The 23,955-nt window shown below is 44.4% G+C and overlaps 1 protein-coding gene across 2 annotated transcripts in view; it reads right to left on the bottom strand.

Moving 5' to 3' along the window:
* Positions 1 to 18,368: 18,368 nt before the first annotated feature.
* The window catches only part of GRIA1 (glutamate ionotropic receptor AMPA type subunit 1), a 306,294-nt gene continuing 300,707 nt past the window's right edge, over positions 18,369 to 23,955 (bottom strand). For both annotated transcript variants that reach the window (XM_029218125.1, XM_029218124.1), the window contains exon 16: positions 18,369 to 21,237. In XM_029218125.1, coding sequence (XP_029073958.1) covers positions 21,037 to 21,237 — 201 coding nt within the window. In that variant the 3' untranslated portion in view covers positions 18,369 to 21,036. The remainder of the gene's footprint in view (positions 21,238 to 23,955) is intronic.

Here is a 23,955-nt window from a genome sequence, read left to right as displayed (position 1 = left end):
CTAGATTACACAGTAAATCAGAAGGATTCCATATGAATGATACAGTGGCCCTGGAAATCAGAAAAGGGAAAGATGACTTCTGGCCTAAATGGGGTCATTGATTCATCTTCCCTCTTTAGGAGCAGTTTTCATGAATCAAAAATAAGAAGCTTCTTGCAAGTATCAAAGAGAAGACAGAAAAAATGGGTTGTCAGATACATACACAGGGACAACATCTAAGTCCAAAGTTCTATTTCTCTTTTATCAGGAGTTCACATTTTGATGGATAAGCTGGGTCATTATTTAAATGCATTTTGTAAGGTCGGATCTTAAACGGCACCGCGAAACAGAGGAAAGCTTACAAGTGAGCTTTATTAGGGAGCGCTCCCGGGCGAGGTTCACTGGTCCGAGAGAAAGGGGCCAGAGAAGTCTCACCCGGGCGAGGGTTGGGCAAGATTTTATAGGGGAAGAAGGGAAAGGAGTGTGGTGAATCTGGGAGGGCGCAGGGTATTCCTTATTTGGTGGTCTTTTCGGGTATCCTGGGGGACCGTTAGTCCCGCCCCTCAAGAGGCGGGAAGGCTGGGCCGGGTTCAAAGTCCCCAGGTCAGTTCCTGGAACTGGGTGGTCCGGAATGTCTCCAGGGCAGTTTCTGGAACTGGGTGGTCCGGAGAGTTTCGGTCTGATGCAACCTGTGAATCTGATTGTGTTCCCCTGCCTCGGACCAGTTGGCCTTACACATTTGTCCTACATATTTTTAAAAGGCAGCTGTGACTATTGCATAGACTATTTAGCTTCAGGGATTTTTAAGAAAATGCTGTATTAAAGACTGATTTTCCATTGTGTATTCTAAAAGAAGCTGGATTTGAGTTTTGGGGTTGTATTAGTTAGGGCACACCAAATCATAGTAACAAATAGATTAAAACGTGTATGGCACAGCAAAATAGAAGTTGATTTCTGGCTCACATACAGTCAAAGGAAGTTCTAATGAGTGGGATGTGGTAAGGTAGCTATTCCATGCAGCCATCCAGTCCTTAGCTGTATAAGGAAAAAAGCATGGAGTACTTATTCATGGAGCTTTTTAATGGGTCAGCCTGGAAGTGGCATACATCTTTCTGCTTATCTTTCATTGGCTAAGCTCAGTCACATGGCTACATGCAAGGGATGGTGGGAAATGTAGTCTACATGTGTGCCTAGGAAGAAGAGAAAATGGATTTTGGTTAGCAGCTTTTAGTCACTACCATTTTTTTTTTTGAGAAAAGAAATATAGAAATTAAGCAGTCTAAAAGGCTTTTCTGTTTTCTAAAATAGGAGATACACTATTGCAAAATGTAACCATTTATTTTGTATACCTTCCTATAGCCCATTTCCTTTTTCTCTTTCAAGTTTAAATCTAAGAATTTGAAAGGGTGAAGGACCCTAAAATTCACTTGCCCTTAATTTACACATGAGGTCCAGGGAGGTTTTCCGTGGTCTTCTGAGAAACCAGAAATTGGTCTTCTGAGTCCAATTTCTTGTTGGACTCTGTCTTCTCACCCTCAATGCAGAGGAAACATCTAGTTGGGGAAACACTAGGATCTATGTTTGGAAGTTAGGAAGACACAAATTCAATAACTGTTGAGAATCGTAGGCTGTTGGCATTGGAAGTGGGTGCAAACTTCACTTCAGAGTTTCTTTCATAGCATCTTGAGTAGTCATCTAAGTTCTGTTCTTCGGGGACATTCAAAACAAGTCTGTTCTCTTTTTTATCTAATGCCCCTAGGGCAGTGTTGTGGTTCTCAAGCAGTGTGCTGTGGAGTTCTAGGGTCCCACAAAAGGTCATCTCCTTGGGCTGGGACGAGGGCTAAGCCAGGGTCATGTTATGACTTCCATGGGCCCCTTCTTCCAAAAAAATATTAAAAATTACATTTTATGTCTGTATTGGTATACAATGTATAATTATATATTAAAACATTTTATTTGACCTAAAAGTACATTCTTTCCTCCAATTTTAGAAGAAATTAAACATTTTTGTGAGTTCCTAAAAGAATAGTGGGCCCTGCACAGTGCATCCCCTATCCTCACAGTGCATCCACTAAGCTGACCCTGAGCTGAGCTTGCTCACTGCCCTCATCGGAGATGTTAAAAGTGAAAAATGTGTGTCTTAGAATTAATGGTGGAATATCTCTGGATCATAGATGAGGGAGCTTAGGATGAGAGAGGGTGACTTACAAGGACATTTGGTAGGTAAGTGACGGAGCCTGGGCCACTTTCCATATCCTGTGCCTTTTCCACTCACCCATCCACTCCTTTACTCACACATTCCGTGTTTGGTAAGGCATCTACTGCATCAGGCGCACTGCACCCCAGCATCCCAGACCACATTTGGTCCTTAGGGGAGGGCAAGATGTGTTATGTTCATTTCACAGATGCACCATCTTGGACTCAGAAGCTGAGTGTGGGGTTTCTCTATACTCCTCTTGGTACAGAGAACAAGTATGCAGGGCCTGTTATGCCACTTCCTGGTCCCAGCATCTCTTTGAGCCTGGTATAATGAACAACTTCTATCTTTTAAAGATCTTGAATATTTATGATTCATGACAAAGTCTAATTATTGTCTCACCTGATCAATCAAATGTAACAGAGAAGGATCTGGGGCACAGTCAATGCCACCTCATCACTTTACAAATGACTCCTCTGTTGGGGTGGTATATACGTATCAGGTTCCATGCCACTAGAACTGCTGTTATCCCCACTTTACAGATGGGGAAACTGAGGCTCAGTGAGGCCTCAAGGTTTGAGTCCAGCCTGACTCCAGCTTTCTCTTCTTAATTGGTAAACTCCTCTCCCTCCCTTTTTATGGCTCCCCTCCACTACTTTCCTTTTGTAACCGTTTTTTTCCCCCTTCTTCTAGTTTTGACTCCTACAATCGAAGGTATAGGAGGTTTTTGAGATGAATCAATTCCTATAAATCATTCAGTGTTCAGTCACCAGGAAAGTTTAGAATTTCACTCAGCACCCAAATCAGCCAGACCTGAGTAGTTGAAGAGAGCAAAGTTCATTTGTTCCCTGGTTCCTGTGTGGTCAATCCCCTAGAGTCCTTTCAGCCAGCCACCTGCCCGGAGGTCTTCCCTCTGTCCCTGGAGAGCACAGAATGGAATCCCTTTCCTTGAAACTTCTGTGGTTGCTGGTATTTAAAAAAAATACATTCATAAAGAAACCTTTTTATTTCTAAGTCTAAACTAATTTGCAAGATAGGCAAGTGTTATGGTGAAGCTGTAGACATATCAATATGCACATATATTTATTTATAAGTACACGCAAAGACTTCTGGGAGGATTCTCTCCAAAGCAGAAATAGCAGTTTCCCTTGGAGAAGAGAGTGGAAATACAGGAGCTCCAATCTTTATGAGACAAATTTCTGTATAGTTTTCATTTTTTTCAATGGACAATTGCTTATTTAATTAAAGAAATTAAACACCAAGAAATATTGTATTATGAAGAAATGGATATGGTCTTGGGTAAAATCCTGTGGCTTCTCTGGGTTCCAGTTTTCTCATTTCCAAAGTGAGAAATTAAATGATCTCTGAGGACACTGCCAAAGCACTAATAGTCTCCAATTCTTTCCGTTCTGTCTGATCAAGTGCAGCCTCTGTCGACCAGATCACCGGCAAGTGTAGGGAATCACTGTAATTTGCTTTTTAAGAGTAAATATAGGCTTAATTTCTTCTGCTCCCAGAAGAAATGAAGCATTGCATCTGGCTCATTCATTTCACAGACACTTATTGAGCACATACTGTGGGTCCAGAGAGGATTCTAGGTGCAGAGGGCAGAGCAGTGAACACGAGTGACAAGGGCCCCCGCACCTGTGAGAAACAATACAGAAAAAAAAAAAGTATAAAAACATGACAGTCATCACGGGTTAGAATAACTGGTATGTCAGGACCATAGGTGCGGCTCAAGTAGCCTTTCTTAGGAAACATTCAAGCTGAAATCTGAAGGGTAAGAATGAGCAGGTGTGCAAATATCTGCAGTGCAAGAAGTTGCATTTGGAGAAGCAGGGCAAGTACAAAGGTCTGGAGGTGGGGAGGGCTTAGTGCATCGGAGGAGGCTGGAGCACAGTGAGTGGGAGTGGAAAAAAGCTGAGTGAGGTCAGAGGGGTCGGCATGGGCCAGGGCCTGCAGACTACCCATCCTATGGTTCTAAGAGCGTTAAATGTCGGTGAAAGATTTTTAGCTGGGGAATTGTGCTCCGATGTCATCAGTGGAGGTGGGGACTTCTGATATATCTTGAAGTAGAACTGTGACAGGTCTCAGCAATGGAGTAGGTGAGGAAAGTGGGGCAAAAAAGGGAGGAAGGATAGTATACAACTAAGAGCCAACCCTGACCAGAGCCCTGCCAGGAACCCACAGTCACAGGTTGGGGCTTGGATCGGTGTTAATTTCAATATCAGTAGCACAGGGAGCTGTACTCAATGCTCCAAAAAAGGGCGGATATTTGTATACGTATTGCTTATTCAATTTGCTGTAACAGTAGAAGCTGACATAATATTTTAAGGCAACTATACTCCAATAAAAATTTTTTAAAATGTTAATTTCATTTAAGCATAGAGTCCCTGCTTCAGCTTAGGGTTGAGGAGAAGGGAAGTGTAAGATATGGCCCTGACCTCGAGAAGCTTAAGGTTGTTTTTAGGCTGGTGAGGTGCCCACACAATGGCAGCTGTGCGTTAAAAAAAAAGCTTGCAAATTCTCGGATACTCCTTCCATTGAGATGTAACATCTTCATCCCTTCCCGTTGGCTCTGGGTAAGCTTGTGACTGCTTTGATTGAGAGAGTATAATGGGAGAGATGCCACGTGATTTCTGAGGGAAGATTATAAAGGGAAATGCCTCGTTCACCATCACACTTACGCTTGGAGCCTGAACCTCATGACTATCTGGGAACCACCACACTGTGAGGGAGCGCAAACCATGTGGAGAGGCCACATGTAAACTCTACAAGTGGCAGACCTAGTCTTTGAGTCATCCCAGTGCAGGTGCCAGATGTGAGGCTAAAGGAACCTGTAGATGATTCCAGCCCCCTGGCTGTGAGCCACGCTTAGCCTTTGAGGCTTCCCACCTAAGGTCCCAGACATCATGGATCAGAGAGGAGCTGTGCCCTGTTCAAATCCCTGCCCCACAGAATCTGATTATTTGAAGTGACTACATTTTGGTGCAGTTTGTTACACAGCAGTAAAACCAGAGTAGCCAAAGTCATTTTGCAGAGGCTATGCCCTGTATGATTACAACTGTATGACATTCTGGGAAAAGTGAAACTGTGAAGACAGTAAAAAGATGAGTGTTTGCCAGGAGTGGGGAAGGAGGGAAGAATGAATAGGCAGAACACAGGGGTTTTAGGGTAGTGAAACTATTCTGTATGATACTGTAATGGTGGATACCTTTATCCAGACCCGCAGAATGTACAGCACCAACAGTGAACCCTAATGTAAACTATGGGCTGGGGGTGATGGTGATGTGTCATCATAGGTTCATTGATTATAACAAATGTACCGCTCTTGTGGGGTTGATGATAACGCGGGAGGCTGTGTCTGTGTGAGGGGCACAGTGTATGGGAATCTCTGTACCTTCCTCTCAGTTTTGCTATGAGTCGAAAATTGCTCTAAAAATAAAGTCTTAATAGAAAATCAAAGCAGGGCAGCAGTCTAGGTTGGTCAATTTCTTGAGCGAAATATTTAGGAGATCTCAATTTTAGTCCTGGCTTTGCCACAAAATCACTCATTTTAGGTTTTGATTCTAAGCACAGCTTATTTACACCCTTTGGGGATTTGATGCTAACTTCCTTAATGCCAGTCTGAGAGGCCCAGGAGGAGAGAGAGCAGTTCAGCACCCTGAATCCCCTCTTTGGGGCATTCTGTCAGATGCAGAAGCAGCCCATGTTATCAGCTCAGATGGCCTCAATGGTCACAGGGTGGCAGATTTCCCACCTCCCTTTCCTCTCCTAATTCCCCTCAAGGATCTTGGGCCTCAGAAACCAATGTCAGGGAAGACTGTGGGAGTTCTACACTCTGTGCCACTCACTTGTTCTGTGGCAACTGGACAAGTCCTGTTCCTCCTATGGGACGCAGTTCCTTATTTGTGAAACAGAGATTTGGACAAAACAAGAGATAAGAGGTGTGTTTGTCTTTGTTTTTTTGCATGAGAGCCAACTGAGGAAAAGCAAAATGATGACAAGGTTTGGAAAATGTTTCTTCTTTCTCTAATTCAAAATGAAAATGACACTTAGAGAACCAAAAGCTGCACGGAAGTTGCTTAACTTCTTCTCCCTGGTCGTCGTAACTAACATTTATTATCTGTGAGGACTAGATTGTGCCCAGTATTGTGCAAAGTGCTTAACATGCTTGAGGTGGTTTAGTGAAGCCTTTGTGGAAGGCATCTTTATCCCCATTTTAAGGATGAGAGCACAGAGGCTTGGAGAGATTAACTAATTGCCCGATGTTATCCAACTGCCAGGATTTGAGCACAACACCCCATATTCCTGACTCTTAGCTACCATGCCATCCTTGCTTTCAGCTCGTCCCCAAACATGAAGATCCCTTCCAGAGCTTATGTTTTGAGATTTTGAGATTCTGTGGACTCCTCTTCCCCAGAATTAACTCCTTCAGTGGTCTTGGAGAAGAGCTGGGTCTCTGTTGAGAGTGGAGGCCAGGTCTTCGTACTTTCACTGATGACCAATTTTTCCTCCCTCCAAAAAACATCTGGGCCACAGGATGACAGTGACAGAGGTACCCCGGACCACCTGCTGCCCTCCCCAGTGGTCCCCAGACCACTTCCTCCTTGGGGATAGGAACCTTTTTCAAAGTTCTCAACTCCTAATGAATGAACAGAACAGAACGATGGCTTGTGACATCGGATAACTTCTGAAACCTGCTAGCCTCATGGTTAGATGGTTAGGCTCTGGGGTCCCACAGACGTGGACCCTAATTTTGATTCTGCCCTTTATAACTTTCAGTCTTGGCCAGATGACTTACTTTCTCTTGGCCTCAGTTTCCTCATTTATAATAGGACACTCTCAGTCTCTTACAGCCCAGGTTCTTGTTAGGATCAAGTGGGTAATGATGAAAATGTTTATTTAACGTTGTGCTCATGAAATCTGAGCTAGTATCTTCCTTTTCATCCTGAGGCTGAGGGAGTTAGTGATACTGAGCTGTCTTGGGCTACACTTTAGGGGTAGAGTGATGAGTTAGGGCATCACTAGAATGCAGAGGAGGGATGCAAACCATGGAAGTAATAGTCATGCTCCCTTACAACTGGTGTAGCCCACTGCATTTTGCAAAATGCACGTATATGCATATATGCATACATAGACCCATATATAGCCTTAGTTGATCCTTCACATGACCCTGGAGAGTAAGGAGACTGTATCACACGATATATTATTGAGACCATGGCCATGTTTACCCAGATGGGTACAGTATAGGAGGAGGTGAGAACTACTTTCACATCTCTGGGAAGAGGGGGGACACTTGGGAGGGCAAACCAAGAACCAGTGCCTAGGGACCGTCTCTAGTTCATATACTGCATTTTTAAAGTCAGAGCAGGCTGAGTGTGGATACAGCTACTTGGAGGAGGTGGTGAGTTTCCACGCTCCTGGAAGCATGCACGCAAGAGGCATGTGTTAGATGGTGACCATTCCGCCCAGCTCTCTAGCTGGCTTTATGAGAGTCCAGGAATCTGGGAAATTGTGTATGGTTAACTCGACAGGTAGAAAGTGATAATCCTATGAGTCCTAGACATCCGTGCTCTCTCTGCACCTTCTGCTCCTTGGCACGGGCACGGCTGCACCTTCGTAATGAGATTAGCACGGTAGGGATGTCATTTCTGTGGGACTGCGGCTGCCAATCTGGTCTGCCTGCAGCCTTCTGACTTGAATTCCACAGACGCTTCTTTTTTTTTTAACATCTTTATTGGAGTATAATTGCTTTACAATGGTGTGTTAGTTGCTGCTGTATCACAAAGTGAATCAGCTATACGTATACATATATCCCCATATCTCCTCCCTCTTGTGTCTCCCTGCCACCCTCCCTATCCCACCCCTCTAGGTGGGCACAAAGCACCGAGCTGATCTCCCTGTGCTATGCGGCTGCTTCCCACTAGCTATCTATTTTACATTTGGTAGTGTATGTATGTCCATGCCCCTCTCTCACTTCGTGTCCCAGCTTACCCTTCCACCTCCCCATATCCTCAAGTCTATTCTCTACATCTGCGTCTTTATTCCTGTCCTGCCCTTAGGTTCTTCAGAACGATTTTTTTTTTTTTTTAGATTCCATATATGTGTGTTAGCATACGGTATTTGTTTTTATCTTTCTGACTTCCTTTGCTCTGTAGGACAGACCCTAGGTCCATCCACCTCACTACAAATAACTCAATTTCGTTTCTTTTCCACGTATGCTTCTTGCCACTTTGCTCTTGCTGTGCCGGACTGGGAGAGGGATGGGCAGAGATGGCTCTGTGTGCCAGTGTCAAGGTGGGGGAGGGGGATGGGAAGTGTAGGCATTGGCAGAGTGCCGGCCAGTGGAAGGGAGCAAGTGGTAAGACAGATGGGAAGAGAGCAAATGGAATCACACCTGCGGGTGGGATGGTGGCGCTCTGTGGGGATGGGGAATGCCGAGTCGAAAGGCAATGGCACTGCTGCCGCCTGCCTTGGGGGGTCCACTGGAGGAGGGGCTTCTGCAGATTTGACCATTTAATGAGTCTTGGTTTTCTGTGGCAAGGAGACAGGCAGACTGCATGTTGAGAATTTGAAAGCACAGTCCTTCTGAGATGCAGTCCTTGAATTGAGTCATCCATTTTTAATTCATTAATTCATGGAGTATTAAACATGTGCTAGGCTTGGTGAGGTAGTGGAGTGGAAAGATTTCTGGAGTTGTAGTTAAATGTTCTGGTTTGACTTTGGGCCACCCATTAAATCCCTCTGAGCCTCTGTTTGCTCATCTGTAAAATGGGGATATGAGTGCTTGCCCTGTGCCCCTCACAGTGTTATTTTGAGGCTGGAATCAGGCCATGTGTGTGGCCCTGCAGCAATCCTTTCTTTAGTGGGTATGAGAGAAAAGAGGGCATGATAAAGAACTGATTTTCATTGTAAATCCCCATCTCCAAATGAGGAAACATGAGCCAGTTTACAAGGTTATGATTCTGGGTTCTTAATAAAGATTGAGCATTTATCTTTCTGCCAGGCTTGGATAAAGGCAAGTTTGGAGCCAGACAACTCTGAAATGCAAACTGGCTCCACCAACTGGCAGTTCTGTGATGCTGGCCAAGTGAAAACAGAGGCAGGCTTTGTGGCTGCCTCTCTGACCACTTTCATGGGCATGGAAAGAGAGAGTATATGTAACGCCGTCAGACAGGGGCTGGCTTCTAGAAAGTTATATGACTGAGAAGCCGACACTCTTCTGATCGAATGTCTTTAAATATTTTTCATCACTATATAGAGGACAGAGGCTGTGCTATTAGGGAAGATGGCAGCACCGTCTCTGGTTGCCTGTCCCAGAGAGGAATTCAAAAGGCTCTTGGTTCACTCCTAGAAGGCATTCATTGCAACCATCTGGAGGCCTCCCCTTGAGGCATTCTGGTGGCAAGCAGAATCTTCGCCACTTCCTTAAATTTCTGGTGATGGCAACAGAAATATCTGTCAGACCACCCCAGTCTGGCTCTGCCTGCAAGACAATATCAGTTTTCTTCTTTTCATCCTTTTGTTTGTAGGGCCAGCCCCGGGCCAAACACATCCTCAAGTTAGCTGATGCATGCTTTTGCTTTTTCCCTCCACGGTAGGGGTATCCCATCACCAGCAGCTGTCTGGGGTTATCATTTGACAGAGGACAGAAATGATGAGTCAGGGGTTCATGTGCCAGTCCCCGCTGACCCACTTTTGCTTCTTCTGTGAACCTGGACAAGTCTCTTGACCTTCCGAAGTCTTGGGTTGTAGTTTAGAAAATGGGTATAATTATCTCTACTCTGCCCACATTTCAGGACATTGCTGTGGATCAAGACAGACCATAGCTATGAAAGAGCTTTGTGGCTGCAGAATTCTGTGCCAACGTGAAAGATTGTTATTCCAGAACAACCATCACTTTAAGGAAAAGGTTCATACAGAGTGAGTGGAATTTTGTGTGTGTGTAAGCCAACAGAGTGGGAAGAGATTTTTCAGGGACTTCCGAAAGCATTCAGCTGCTGCCTGGCCTTGCTGGCCTGTGTATCAGTACAGTTTGCCTCTATCATTTTCTCTTTATATACGCTCATTTATCTCTGCAATCGCCCTCAAATCCTCACGGAATTTAAGCATTTGGCCTGTTTCTTTGCATCAAAGGCAACACATTTAAGGCAAAGTTGATAGCCAACGGTAGGTGTCCAGTCTCTGCTGCAGAACAGAAATAAACATGAACAATAAAAGCTCCCCTTCTCTCTCTGAAAGAATTCAAAGAGAGAGCCGGGTAGAGACAGAGACAGAGGAGTGGGGGGAGAGAAAGTAGAGAGAGACCCTCTGCTAATATGCCCTTCCCCAAAGGGTGAAGAAAATAGAATTTTATGGGCAGAAAGGAACCCATTTGAGGCTTTATTGCTTCCTTAACACCAGATCTTTTCAGAGAACTTCCCCTTATTTGTGAGTGAACCATCACAGCATCCCCCAGAAGACAGGTTAGCCGGATGGTCTACTTTTCCCTGACAGCAGAGAACAAAATGGAGGCGCATAGAATCCAGGATGGTGACATTGGTGCCAGCAAATGGGTTTGGACAGGAAAAATTTGGATCCAGTCAAACCTGTCTGAAGCCAGTTGCTACCATAGAAACAACTGGTTTGAGCTCAGTTACTGACTTCCTTAATTAGTTATTATGTGGTTCCTAGCTGGTCACTGATAGATGAATCAGAATTCCTCTTGTTGTCAGAGATGGAAATATAACTCAAAATAGCTTAGGCAAAAGAGACCATTGATTAACTCCCACCACTGAGAAGTCCTGGTAAGGGCTAGCCTCTGGAACACCTGGGTTCGGGGGCTCAAAGGCCGACAGAACTCTTTCCCTCCAGCCTGCATCTTGGCTTGTCTGAGTTGGCTTTTTTCTCTTCTCCTGCAGAGGAGTCTCAATCTCTATGATTCAGAAGATAGCCCTTGGATAGTTTTAGCTTGGACTCAAAATGTAGGCCCGCTGCTCATTCAAACTGCAGATTAAAAATGTCCCAGGGAAGGATTTTAATTGGCCAGACTTGGGTCATGAGATCATGTCTAGTCCAATCATTGTGGCTGAGGCAAAAAAGGGACTATAATTGCCTGGTCCAGGAATGTGGGGAAGGGCAGGGTACTAAGACTGGCAGCATGACCAGGACCACATGATTACAGGGTAACAGGAGCAGTTCCCCAAAGGAAGGGATGCCAGGTTGCCGAAACCCACAGGTGTTTTACTTTCAGTATTACACTGGTTTCTTTCTGATGGTTTTCCCATGGCTGAGAAGTTAGTTTTTATATCATTGCTAAATGGTTTCTAAGCAGTTCATTAGGCTGATCGCTCCATCAAATTAAATTAACAGCTTCTTTCTTTTCTTCCTAAGTGAGTCTGTGTGTGAAGACAGAACCTCTAGGTCACAACCCATTTTTTTGAAAGAAAAACCAAAATGATTGTTTTTTATGATCATAGTTGCAAGGCAAGATGAAGAAAGGGCTAATGGCTATTTTATTTTTTAATATAATTAAATGAAAAAAATCATTTTTTCCTCCCAGAATTGTTTAGATAACTGCTTAAATTTCCACTTCAAACGCCATGTACATCCAAGCTCAGGCTTTTGCACTGAATGATCAATTTCTGCTGTCTCTTCATGATTGCTTTTTTGGATAACTGCATTAAAACAAGGGCTTTCTAAATGTAAAAACATGAAATTTGCCTTCAGTAACCGTTTAAAAAACTTTTTTAATTAAAAACATTTTTTGATCCCAATCTCCCAATTCACCCCCACCCCATTTTCCCCCTTAGTGTCCATACATTTGTTCTCTACATCTCTGTCTCTATTTCTGCCCTGCAAACCAGTTCATCTGTACCATTGTTCTAGATTCCACATATATGCGTTAATACGCGATACTTGATTTTCTCTTCCTGCCTTCAGTAACCTTTAGCTTTCCATTGGGAATTCTTTGCTCGCCTCCCTGTGCCTGTCCTGTCCTTCAAGTGCCTCTTTGCTATTCCTATTGAAAGGTACTATTAAGAAAAAACCTTGTAACAGGCATTTAAGCACAGTTTGAATTTGCCAGATATTTTTGCCTACCAAGAGCACTTGCAAAGAAACTTAACTTTGTGGAATAAAGGGCTTTGTCCTGGATAAGGAATTTTGGGAACACAGTAAACACCAAGGAAATGTTTTTGGTTGGGGGAGATTTTTATCACAATCCTGAAGTCCCGCCATCTAGGTATTTGCCTGCTTTATTTAGATTTGAGACTAGTCTTGATTATAATTTTAGCTGCCTTAAACCAAACAAACAGACAAAAAGCAAAAAACAACCCCAAAACAAAAAACCCCCCACCTTCCTCAGATCATGGTCCACTTTATCCAGATACGCTTAACTAGCCCTACCTACAGGGCTAGAAAAAAAAGCCAGACATTGAGTTGTAGGGTTGTTTGAACGTGAGAAGATCTCTTTGCTGCATGCAAAGTACCCTGGACTTTGAGCCAGGACAGCTAGCTTCTAGGTAGTCTTGGTCTAACCAGGAACTTATTTGGCCCTGGGCAAGTCACTCTCCAGGGCCTCAAGTTTACTTATTTATAAAATATGGTTGGATACAATAATGATTCGATGGTTTCTAAGGTCCCTACCAACTCTTATTAACTGTTCTGACTCTCATTAATTTATGTAAAACACTCATCCAATGGAAATGCAAGTCTCTCTCCCCCAAGGACATGTGAGCATGAAATCAGACAGTGCATGTAAAATGCTCAGCCCAGAGCAGATGTTCAACAAACCACCACTAATTATTGTACCACGTGGCTCCTGTATCTTGGTGTTTATGGACTGATTTTGTGTCCTGTTTGCTTTGTTGGTAATAGCAGCCTTACTGTGACAATAGTCCAAACACACATATATAGAATCCTTACCTACAGCCAAGGATCCCCTGCCATGTGATGCATATAAGATACTATTGTCAACATTTCCCATGGGTCAAAAACCCTACAGTCCTTTAAGAATTGAGGAGAATGTTTTGCTGAGGCAGGAATGGTGAACATGTTGCAAAGCAGCTGTCCTTCCTCATCTTGTGTTCATGACTTGCTTTATGAATCCATCATCGTTCCCTTTTACTGAGTACAGACAGGGCCCAGAACCCCTCTCATCACAGTGTCTTTGGTGGCACGATCCCTCTTGGTGCCCTAGAAGTCACTGGCTCCTTCTCTGGTGGCTGCATGCGTAGTCAAGCAAATGCCACCCATGGGTGGTGGGTCTCTTTCCTTCTGGTAGTGTCCTTCTGGGGCTTTTTATTGGACTCTGTCATGAGGACAGATGGCTTCCTATGATTTGTTCCTGTGTTGTAGGAATTACCGGAATTCTAGGTGGCTGAATTTCTCCTCCTGCCTCTGGGCCTCAGTTGGCTCAGGTATGGAATTGGGGTGGTCATTCTGCCTCACAGGCTTCCTGCCGTGGAGATTAAGTGAGAGGTGTGGCGTGAAATGCCTACACTGTGCCTGGCATATAGTAGATGACTAAAATATGTTTCTTGCTGAACTCAATACCTGATACCTGAGTGAATTTCTTTCCCAGACCAGAAAACTTCAATTCCCTACTTCAGGATGAGTTAAGTAACAGCTCCCCGTGTGCAGTCCAGCCTTCTCTTTGCTTGCCCTGGCTGTGTGGTACCAGCTGCATTAGGAACTTGCCCTTTTTCCCAAACAGGCCCTGCCTAATCCTGCCTTCATGCCCTGGCTTGTTCTGTTTCCCCTTCTTTGAAGGTCTTCTCTTTTCTCTATGGCTGTGTAAGGTCTACAGGCACTCAAGGCAACACACACACGGCATCACCTCCTTCCCTGATTTCCCCAAAGAGCATTTCAGCTATACATCTCCCATTCATCAAGTCATTCAACAAATGTTGATTGAGGATCACTTATGTACCAGGCATTGTGCTGAGGCAGACAAGGTCCCTGGTCTTATGAATGCATCATCTAGGTGGGAAGAGATAGCCTTCAGAGTTCCCTTTCTAGAAGCTGGAAAGGCACTTTGCCTTTTTATCCATCTACCTTCGACCTCATGTTATACTTAATTGTGTTTATGAGTCTTATTTTTCCTTTCTATCAACTTTCCGGACTATCTCTTATTTGCTTCTGTAGTCCCCATGACATCTGACATCTACCTGTGGACATGGGTGCTTGTTGCCTGTGTTTGTTAGAAGCAAGAATGTATATTCTGGGATTAAAAATTAAGCTTTGGGGGAATAGATAAGGCTCACCTGTAGGTCCCTCAACTGGTCCTGGCTGTAGAGTCGCTTGTAAAAACAGACTGGCCAGAGTGTGAGCCACTTCTGCAGGCAGAGACCTCTGCTCTCTCCTCAGTCACAACTGTCAGCTCTGTCTAGATGCCTGATGGACTCACCAGCCTTGGCTTCTCGGCCCTGTCTCGATTTACACTGTGGGCTAATCTCCTCTGGCCTCAGCCTGTTTCTCCTCTGGCCTCAGCCTGCTTCCCTAAAAATCAGTTTCTTCCTTGTCTAAATTGATGTAACTGTTCATCTTCTCTGATGGTTCACCTGACTTAGAATCCTTGATCTTTTTCTATTCAGGCTTGTCTCACTATCATCCCTATCCTGACATGCTACTGAGATGCTATAATTACAGAAGACAGAGTTTCTCAACCACAGCACTGTTGACATTTTGGGCTGGAAAATTCTTTGTTGTGGGAGGCTTCCCTGTGTGTTGTCGGATGTTCAGCAGCATCCCTGGGCCTCTACCCACTAAATTCCAGTAGCAACATCTACCCCCAGTTATGGTAACCAAAAATATCTCCAGACATTGCCAAATGTCCCAGGGGGCCTGACATTGCATCTGGTTGAGAACCACTGACCTAAGGCTATACCCAGGGATCTTTGAGGTCAGTTAGATTCATCCCCCTTCTCTCATTTCACAAACAAAGTCACTGAGGCCTAGAGGAGGGAAATGAGTTGCCCAAGATCGAACCACAGATTGGCAGTGATGGAGGCCATAGACTTTGTATCTTTTCTATCTTAGTCCAGTGTTTTTCCTTAGCATGGTGAAATCTCCTTAAGAGACAGTCAAGTAAAGTGAAAAGGTAGTGACTTTGGAGAGAGACAAACTGGGATTAGAATGGAGATCAAGTCATTGGTTGGCTGCATGACCTTGGGTTCTGAACCACTCTGAGCTTCCATTTCCTCACATGCAAAGGAGGGGTGATAAATTCCCACCTCACAGAATTGTGTTGAGGACTAAATGAGATGTTTGTAAAGCTCTAAAATCTTAGCTGGTATGCAGTTAATCTAAGTAAATGCTGGTTCCCTCCTCCCTTGTATGTAGTGCTATAAAAATGGCAAGCATACTATTGAGGAGAAGGAGAGTTGTTGCCAGCAGGACTCAGTGCCCGTGGAAGATAGGGCTGATAGGCAGTGCTTTCCAGTGGACAATGTTAAAAATGCAGGTAGTGGAATTTGGTGTCTATAATGGAAACAGCCAAGTAGTTTTCCAGTTTGGAAAATAACTGGCTGTGTTGAAAGCTGATTCATTTGACAGAGTGGTTTCCTCTCCCCCTCTTTCCTGAGGATGCTCCTCTGATGATTATATCTTATCTCTTAACATCCTGTGTCTCTTTCTTCCCCCAGCAGAATGTTATTATTACAGACATGCCTAAAGGGTAAAAAGGAGCATTCAGAGCCCAAGTTGAGGACTGTATCCTAGCCTTCCCTTGTATCAGATGAATATAATGGTATTTTCTCTCCTGGAGATTTGACTGCTATCGGGTAACCTGGGTTCTGGTGTTAGTCTGGCCACAGACAACCCTAATATGATGCTTTGAAATTTTCACAGTTTTCATGATGAGCATTTTTTTATCCCCAGGGTGGCCTGATTGTAGTGGTTCTCAATCCTGGCTGCGCATTTTAATCACCTGAAAGTTCAAAACAAAACAACAGCAATGAAAGGATGACAACCGTGCATGCACGGTTGTGTATTTGGAGATGCATCTTGGGCATTGGTGATTTTGTTTAAAGTTCCCTACGTGACTCCAGTGTGCAGTTAGGGTCAAGAGTCACTGCCTATTTTGACACCAGATGTCCCATATCTTTGATAGGAAGATGAGGCTCAGGTAGTTAATTTTCTTATCCTAGGTTGAAAAGGCAGGAGGAGGAGAAGCCAGGTATTGTGAATCCTGATCTCATCTACTGGCCTTTCCACTTTCCACTCTAGTACATTACTTCTCTGCTCAGGGTGTGATCTGGAAACTTCAAGAAACAAAACTTGTTTGAAAATTATAAAGCACTATATTAGGGTTATTTGTCAGTGGCCAGACTCACACTAGAACCCAAGTTACCAGATGGCAGTCAAATCTCCATGATCCCAAGGGAGAAAATGTTATTCTAGTCATCTGATAGGAGCAAAGAAAGTGGCTTCTTACTCAAGAACCTCAGTTTTCTTATCTGTAGTGTAGGATAGGAATGGACCTCCGTAGATGTGCTTTCCTAGAGGGAACATTAGCATTTGGTAAGGAAGGAACTTCCCATCTTGTCTCTCGATGAGGACAAGTTGATTTTTGACACTATTTTAGTGATATTCATGCCCACTTGCGTAGGGCCTTGTTGACCCCCTTTTAGCGTGTATCAGAGTGTTACTCAGCAGATAACATGAACAGGGCTGTAAAAGGTGCAAAGATAAAGTAAGGAACATTAGAGCCTATATATTTCAACTTTCACACCAGTGGCATCTCCTCAACCGGGGTTTGTTCTGACTCCAGGGGCAGCCTAATCCTACCATGGGGATACTTTGAGCATTGAGAACTCCTTGTTTAGTCCCAGAACTGATCCTGGTCTTGTCCGCACAGAAAGCTAGCTCCACTTCCCGGAACAGCCATGAGGATCCTTCTCCAGGCTGACCCAACTATTTTGCAGGGGATCTGCTTTTCAGTCCCCTTTCCAACCTGCTTCCTGCTCTTTAGCCTGGATCTATTTTAAAGGAGCCCAAAGTGACTCTTCCTCCCCTTCTCCTTTTGGGTTAATCCTGTCTGGATTAGTGATCACTCATGCCCCAAGAGGATAGATCGGCTTTCCCAAAGCTGTGGCAGGTGTAGCTTGAACCATTCTATTTTCGGTTGCTCTGGTATTACAGAAAGGCAGAGAACTGTTTGCTCGTGATTTTCCTGTCCACCACATATCATAACCTGGTTAACAGGGAGATGAGCAACGTAAAGCCTTTGGATTCCAGGCAGAATCTCGGCTCTGTTACTTACAAGACTGTGAGGAGGTTGTGATATCCCTTTAAGTGTGAGATTCCTCATTTCTTAGCAGGCCACTGTCATGATATAGAAGATATGAAGTGTGCTTAACATAGTAAGTGCTCAGTGCATGGTAACCTGTGCTCTTGTAGCCATTATCATTATCCCAACTATTTGATGGTAAGGTGACAGAGATCAGTTTTCTCCACGTGGCAGCTGGTGCTAAGGGCTTCTTCATTCAGAAGCACCCTAGATGCTGGAGGTGACTGCAGGTGGGTCTGAACAGTGACCGGAGCTTCACACAAGTCTGCTAGCGTCTTTCCCTTCCCCCAGCCCTTTTAAACCGTGGCAGTCGCTGCCTGAAATGCCACTGTTATTTGAGACCTCTGACCCCTGCTAATGTGCAGAGTCCTCTGGGAAAGAAAGCACTTGAAGCCGTTCTTAATCACTGGTATTTAAGTGTCAACAAATGAGTGGAAGAATAGATTTCAGGCAGGAAGGGGGGGTCATGTGGTCTGAGGGCCAAGATTATCTATTTATAAGGCTGGTCTAGATTTGGTTTTGGTTGTGACCTGCACATCACAAATATACCTGGACTCCAACTTGGGGATGTCTGGAAGACATCCCCTGTGAGCCATCCAGTTCCCTAGGGGTACCGTGACCACTGCAAGTCGAACCCTGTTCCTTATGCAATTGGAACCATGGCCCTTGAAAACCAATACCATTCTGTCTTTTTGTTGCTGTTATCTTACTTGGATGAATAACTCACAATGATCTAGTTCATCTGAAATGACTTGTTTGAAGAGCTGTTTGTGAGTCAGGAGTACTGGTCACCATTAAAAATGCACTGAACTTAGGCTTAGCAAGAAGAAAATAACAGTTTAGAGCTCTGGCTTCAGAAATGGCACAAAAATGGAATGGACAAATATGAAAAGTAGATAATGGATCCACAGTGATTTAATTCTTGGTGATATTTTCATTTTATGCAAATACCAAAAGAAAAAAAAACCTGGTTATTTGAAAGAAAAACAGGAACCAAGAAAAATATTTAGTGTTTGATCAAGCAAAAATCCTTTCACACATCTGCCAAGAGAGTTAAAACAAATAGAGATGTTAAATAAAAGGCCCAGGTACCAAAGAGCAAAATTTAATGAAAGCCAGAACTGTTAAGTATGGATTCCTGTTGAGAAAAGTGTCAGTCTCTTTCAGAGTTTTCCCATTGCTCTATTTTTAAGAAAAGTGTAGTAAAAATACATAATACAAGTTAACTTTTTTCTTACTTTTGTTTTCCCCATCACCCCTCCATCGATGAAAAACATCTTCTGCTGGAGTCTTGGACCCCCACATAGCATAGACCCTCATTTCTAGCACTGGTGGTCTCTTCGCATCAGATCATGTTACTGGCGAGCTCACTGGCTGAAGAGGCATCTTACCAGGCCAAAGGCAAAAGGTCTTTGAAGCAAGTTGATGGTAGAGGGTTATTTCCAACTCCTCCAAAACGCAGACTCCCTAATGGTGGCTCATATCAGATTCTGCAGTGGTAGGTTAAGGGTTGGGAAGGATCTGGTGAGAGGTCAAGGGATGGGGAGGACACCAGCTGGCAGTAGCAAAAAGTGACAATCCATCTTGAGGGTCCTGCTTCACGTACCATGCCCACATTGACACGTGAGAGACTGAACAACAACACTTGAGTTGAAAGGGCAAAGAGTTTGATGGTTCTTTGCTATGGCTGATGAAAGGAGGATGGAAGAGACATACAGATGGTGGGTGTCCACAGAGAGAATCCACAGATGAAGCCAGTCATGCTGCCTGCACTTGTAGGTAGGCTTCAAAACCTTTAGTTTGTCAATTGCTAATGATAACCCGTAGCAGAGAGACTGGATAGAAGTAGGGAGTAAGGGAAAAAGCCAGAATATGGTGATCAATGAGAGCTGATGACACATGGCACGCACTGAATCATGCACCTAGGAGAGTGGCTGCTGGAGAGCTGGAAGCCGATTGCACCAAGAATGAGAGTTGGGATCTCCAAGATAGCTATGTGCCTGGACACACCTCCCCAAGACCCCAACCATAGTTGTAGTCAGCCTGGATTTCTCTCCATAAACCCTGTCACTTCTCCAATCTTGTTTTCATTCAGGTTGTAGTCACAAACATGGGCCTGTTGATTCTGGTCATTGGAATACAACGTCCTCATTCTTTCTTAGCCAGGGGGAAGGTTGGCCTCCTTGGGTGAGAAGTTGGGGTCAGGAATCTTAAGGTCCCCCAGTGTTATTATCAATGTATTCCATCTCCCTATCCTCCTTCAAATCATTCAGCCTGGGGCATTTTACTTTCTGAAGATGACAGGAGGTCACCTGGCTACCTGCTAAAACACCACTTTTATATGGACATAAAAACTCAAGTTTCCTAGCTCACCAAAACTCTAAGTTTCATACTTGGTCTCTCAGTCGTAGGACAGGGCACACCGTGGAAGGTTCTGTTGCTTGTGGGCTTTGATGAAGCTTCCTCTTCCAAAGTTCTTCCATCAGCTTTCTTTTGCATTTAGCTTGTATAACATTTCCCCCCCACATCAGATGCTCTGAAGAGAGGGTCTATTCTACAATGGGGTTCCTGCTCAGATGTCAAGCAAATGACAGGTGAGAATCAGGGGTGCTATCTCCCTGGATGTCAGCTCTTCTCAAGGCTCTACGTGGTTCAGGAGGCCAGTTGCCCTTCAGCCACCAGAGTGCCTTTAGGGCTTGAGCGTAGCAGAAGGACACAGTCCTCATGGCTGAGCTTGACTCTGTGAAGAAGCACACTGTTCCACCTAAGGCCTATGAGATGGCTGTTACACATTCAAAGAAGCTTTATCTGAGCCTCTGGCAGTGACTTCACGAGTCCTCTTCTGACTGCACACCTGCCTTTACCTTCTCCGCCACCCTGGGTCTGAGTTGCTTCATACGTGTTCTCAACTAAATCAGTGCCTAGGCAGTGCCCTGTGTGTGGGAGGCAGCCCACTCCTGCAACAGCATCGGTCTCCACCCACGGCTTGGGGCCGAGGTGTGGAGGGGGATCTGGAGAGCTCCCATGATGAATTCGTTTGAAAATTGCTTTTTTCCTTTTGCTTGCTTGTCAGGTGGAACGAATCTTGAATCTCCAACCTGAAAACTAAACTAAAAACTAAACTAAAGTGGGATGGGTAGGGAGTTGGGAGTAAGAAGGAAAAGGAAGGGGCCTAACAGAACCTGCAAACCGTGGATATTAATACGAAAAAATATATAGTGCACACACTAAGACGCATGAATAACCAAATTCAAAGAAAACAGGACAGCTTCCTCATTAGTGCGCCAGTGACTCCACGTTCAGAGACACAGGCTCTATGTAACAGGGTTATTCTCCTCTTATTGCAGTACAGTGTTATTTGTCATCCTCACTTAGCAAAAGGAAAAGGGTGAAAGAACATCAGAAAAGGAAAAGGGGCCGCAAAATGTTTTCTCAATTCTTCAGGAAAATCTGTTGAATCATCCTCCTTGTGGTCATGGTGGTTGGTGGCGGTGGCATTTCATTTTGTTGTTTTTGGCACTGAAGGGTTTGGGATGGAACTGGGGGAGCCTGGGCATACTCCCCAAGGGGTCTCCGTCTGCTCCAGTTACAATCCGGTGGCTCCCAAGGGCATCCCTGAACTGTGGCTCATGCAGGGGATCGATTGCATGGACTTGGGGAAGTCATGGCTGACCACCCGGCCGTTCTCTCCACTACCGCCACCACTGGCTCCTGCCCCACTGTTTCGGGGGAGTGTCGATGTCCGTATGGCTTCGTTGATGGATTGCTGTGGGATCAAACAGAAACCCTTTTCAGGAGGACCGGGGGTTCTTCCCCAGGTCCTTGGCAGTGATTGGCAAGGAGAATGAGTCAACACTGGACTTAAAATGTCACCCCACTCTCCTCCCCGTCCAACTTTTTTCCAAATGTGTAATGCTAGTCTTGACTTCCCTCGAACCCGCAAAACTGTTTTGTGGTTCTGGACAAGTCTGATCCCCTCTCTGGACCTCACGTGCTCTTGGTTTAGTAAGGTGTGCTGGATTGGGTGATCTCTAAGATCCTTTCCTGTTCTTATATTCTGTGATTTCTAAAGGTACAACAGATCCATGGTAGTATTGATGATAATAAACATAGCAACACGACCAAGTAGAAGACTCTAGAAATGGGGTTTAGGAAACTTGGGTTTTAGCCCTGGTTCTGACATCAGCTAGTTGTGTGACCTTGTGCTTGTTTCCTTATCTCTCTAGACCTTTTAAATCTCCATGTTTGTCAAAATGTAATTATCTATGCACCTACTGATTTTATTAGCAAGAATGGTACTATACTGCATGAAAAATGAGTTGAGATGTTAACAGAAAATTGAGGGTGCATCACTGTTAGCTGAAAATTTAAAACTACCTCTGATCAGAGAAAAATGCTATCCTACCTCTAGCAGTATGTGTTAAGGGAGTGTCGGACTTGTTTGAACAATACAGGCAGCATAATGTAATTGGAAAGAAGCATGTGCTAAAGAAAGTGAGAATGAATTCCAGAGCTCGATATCTGCACGTCATCTGCTTCCCGTCAGCACATGTAACCTGTACTTCTAAACCGACACATCAGATCAGTGCTACTGATTTGTGAAAGCTTGTGACTTCTACAATGTTGGAATTCTCGATGTGAAAAGAACTCCAGTGATCACCCCAGGATCAGATGAGTCAGAGAGAATGCTCAAGACCGCAGTCTGTAATTAGAAGCATATCCTATTAGACAAGAGGAAGTGTTCTGTTCCAAGATCCTTTCGAGAAAGAAACTTCATGACCTGACATTTAAACCCTCTTCCTATCACTTCCAACATAGGGCCATTCTCAAAAAGTTGATGGCTTCCTCTTTTGCACATTGGCATGATTCTAGTGATCAGAGAAATCAGTCAACCTGCTGTGGCCTCACAGATGTAAACAGGGCAGTTTTGACCCAATTGTTACTCTTTCTGCTATACTATGCTGGGAGGATCCTCTTATTACTGGCAGTTCTGACAGTGTTTTAAAATATTCTTTCTTTTAAAAAATCTATGATTCAGACAGATCTGCCCCATATGATGCTCCACCCACATGGGTTCTGTCTCCTCTTCAGACTCCTGGATGTGATTTATTTACATTCTGCCTGGTTGTCCTTCACTGAAGAGGAAGTGTGACCTGGATAGCATTCTTCTAAGTCAGGGTCACATAAACACCACTGTGATGCTCTATGGGGGAAATGTGAAAAGAAAACATGATGAATCCATGGTTACTTATTCTCACTTTTAAAATGTTGAAAAGAAAATAACTTTTTATTTTTGTGTGTGGGCAGTGTGGAACCTTCTATGGATTAGCTTGGAATGTCTATCTTCTGATTTTCCTTTGCCACACCCCTTTAATTAAAAAAAAAGTTTAAAGTTCATACAGATCACCCTGGGCTTTGTTTCTCGAAAGGTCTCACCTATTTCCGTAATATTCCATGGAAGTTGGTGGTACTTGACAAATTCACCTTAAAGGAGAAGGCTGGTGTCATAATCTATTGGTGCCTATCAAAATCTGAGAGCTAAAACCCTCCAAGTTCATGTCATTGAGAATTTGTTTTCAAGGAAGGTGAAGGATTCTCAGAGGTCACTGACTCCATACTGACATTGATGGTGGGGATTACCTACTTACTGGTTTTCTTTCTAATCTCAGGAGAAGGGAGGAATAGAATCAAAACTTTGGCGTGGGAAGCACTGCTAAAAATGACTATTTCACTAGTTCTCAAACTTGGCCACATGTTGGTATCATCTGGGGAGTTCTGGGGAAGAAAAGCACTGATGCCTGAGACCTACCCCAGGGATGCTGACTTAATAGGTATGGTGTGTGGCCTGGACATCTGGAGTTTTAAAAACTCCCCAGGTGATTTTAATACACAAGCAAGGTGGAAATACACTGATGGAGTTGATTTCACTTTATAGAGAAACTGAGGACTTGTTACTGACTTGCTTCAAGTTACAGTTATCTGTGACCTAGGGTCAAAGTGGATGACCTCCTGACTGTGTGTCCTTCTCCCCCCCGTAGCTAACCAGTCGTAAGCTGATGTCATTTCTCCCCTTGCCTCTAGGAACTGAGGTTCTCTCCTGTCCATCCTTGACATACCAGCCATTCTTTAAGTTCATCCTTATAAGTTGTTTTTGAAACTGACACTCAGGGAGAAAAGGGTGAGTGAAAAGTCCAACCTCAAAGTCCCCCAAGTTGGTGCTTCAGAGACTCATTTCTCCAACAGTGATTACGTCCTAACTTCTCAGCTACTTGCTTTTCTAAGAAAAGTCTGTCCAGCCTCTGCACGTCATAGAACAGCCTAATAAAAGCTCAGCCCTGGGTGATGACCTCATCCTAGAGTGCGTGCTGAGAGCCAGAGGGACCGCCTGCTGTGGAGGTTGCCCCCCCCCCCCCCCCCCCCCCCCCCCCCCCCCCCCCCCGCGGGTTTTTCGGGGGGAAGAGGAGAAACACCCAGCTGGGGGTTCCCCCCCCCCGTGTTTCGCACC

The sequence above is a fragment of the Monodon monoceros genome, unplaced genomic scaffold, assembly GCF_005190385.1.
Source record: "Monodon monoceros isolate NGI ecotype Baffin Bay Population unplaced genomic scaffold, NGI_Narwhal_1 Super_Scaffold_12, whole genome shotgun sequence".
NCBI classification, from domain to species: domain Eukaryota; kingdom Metazoa; phylum Chordata; class Mammalia; order Artiodactyla; family Monodontidae; genus Monodon; species Monodon monoceros.
The sequence above is the reverse complement of the archived record's forward strand: the minus strand, read 5'-3'. Positions and strand labels throughout refer to the sequence as shown.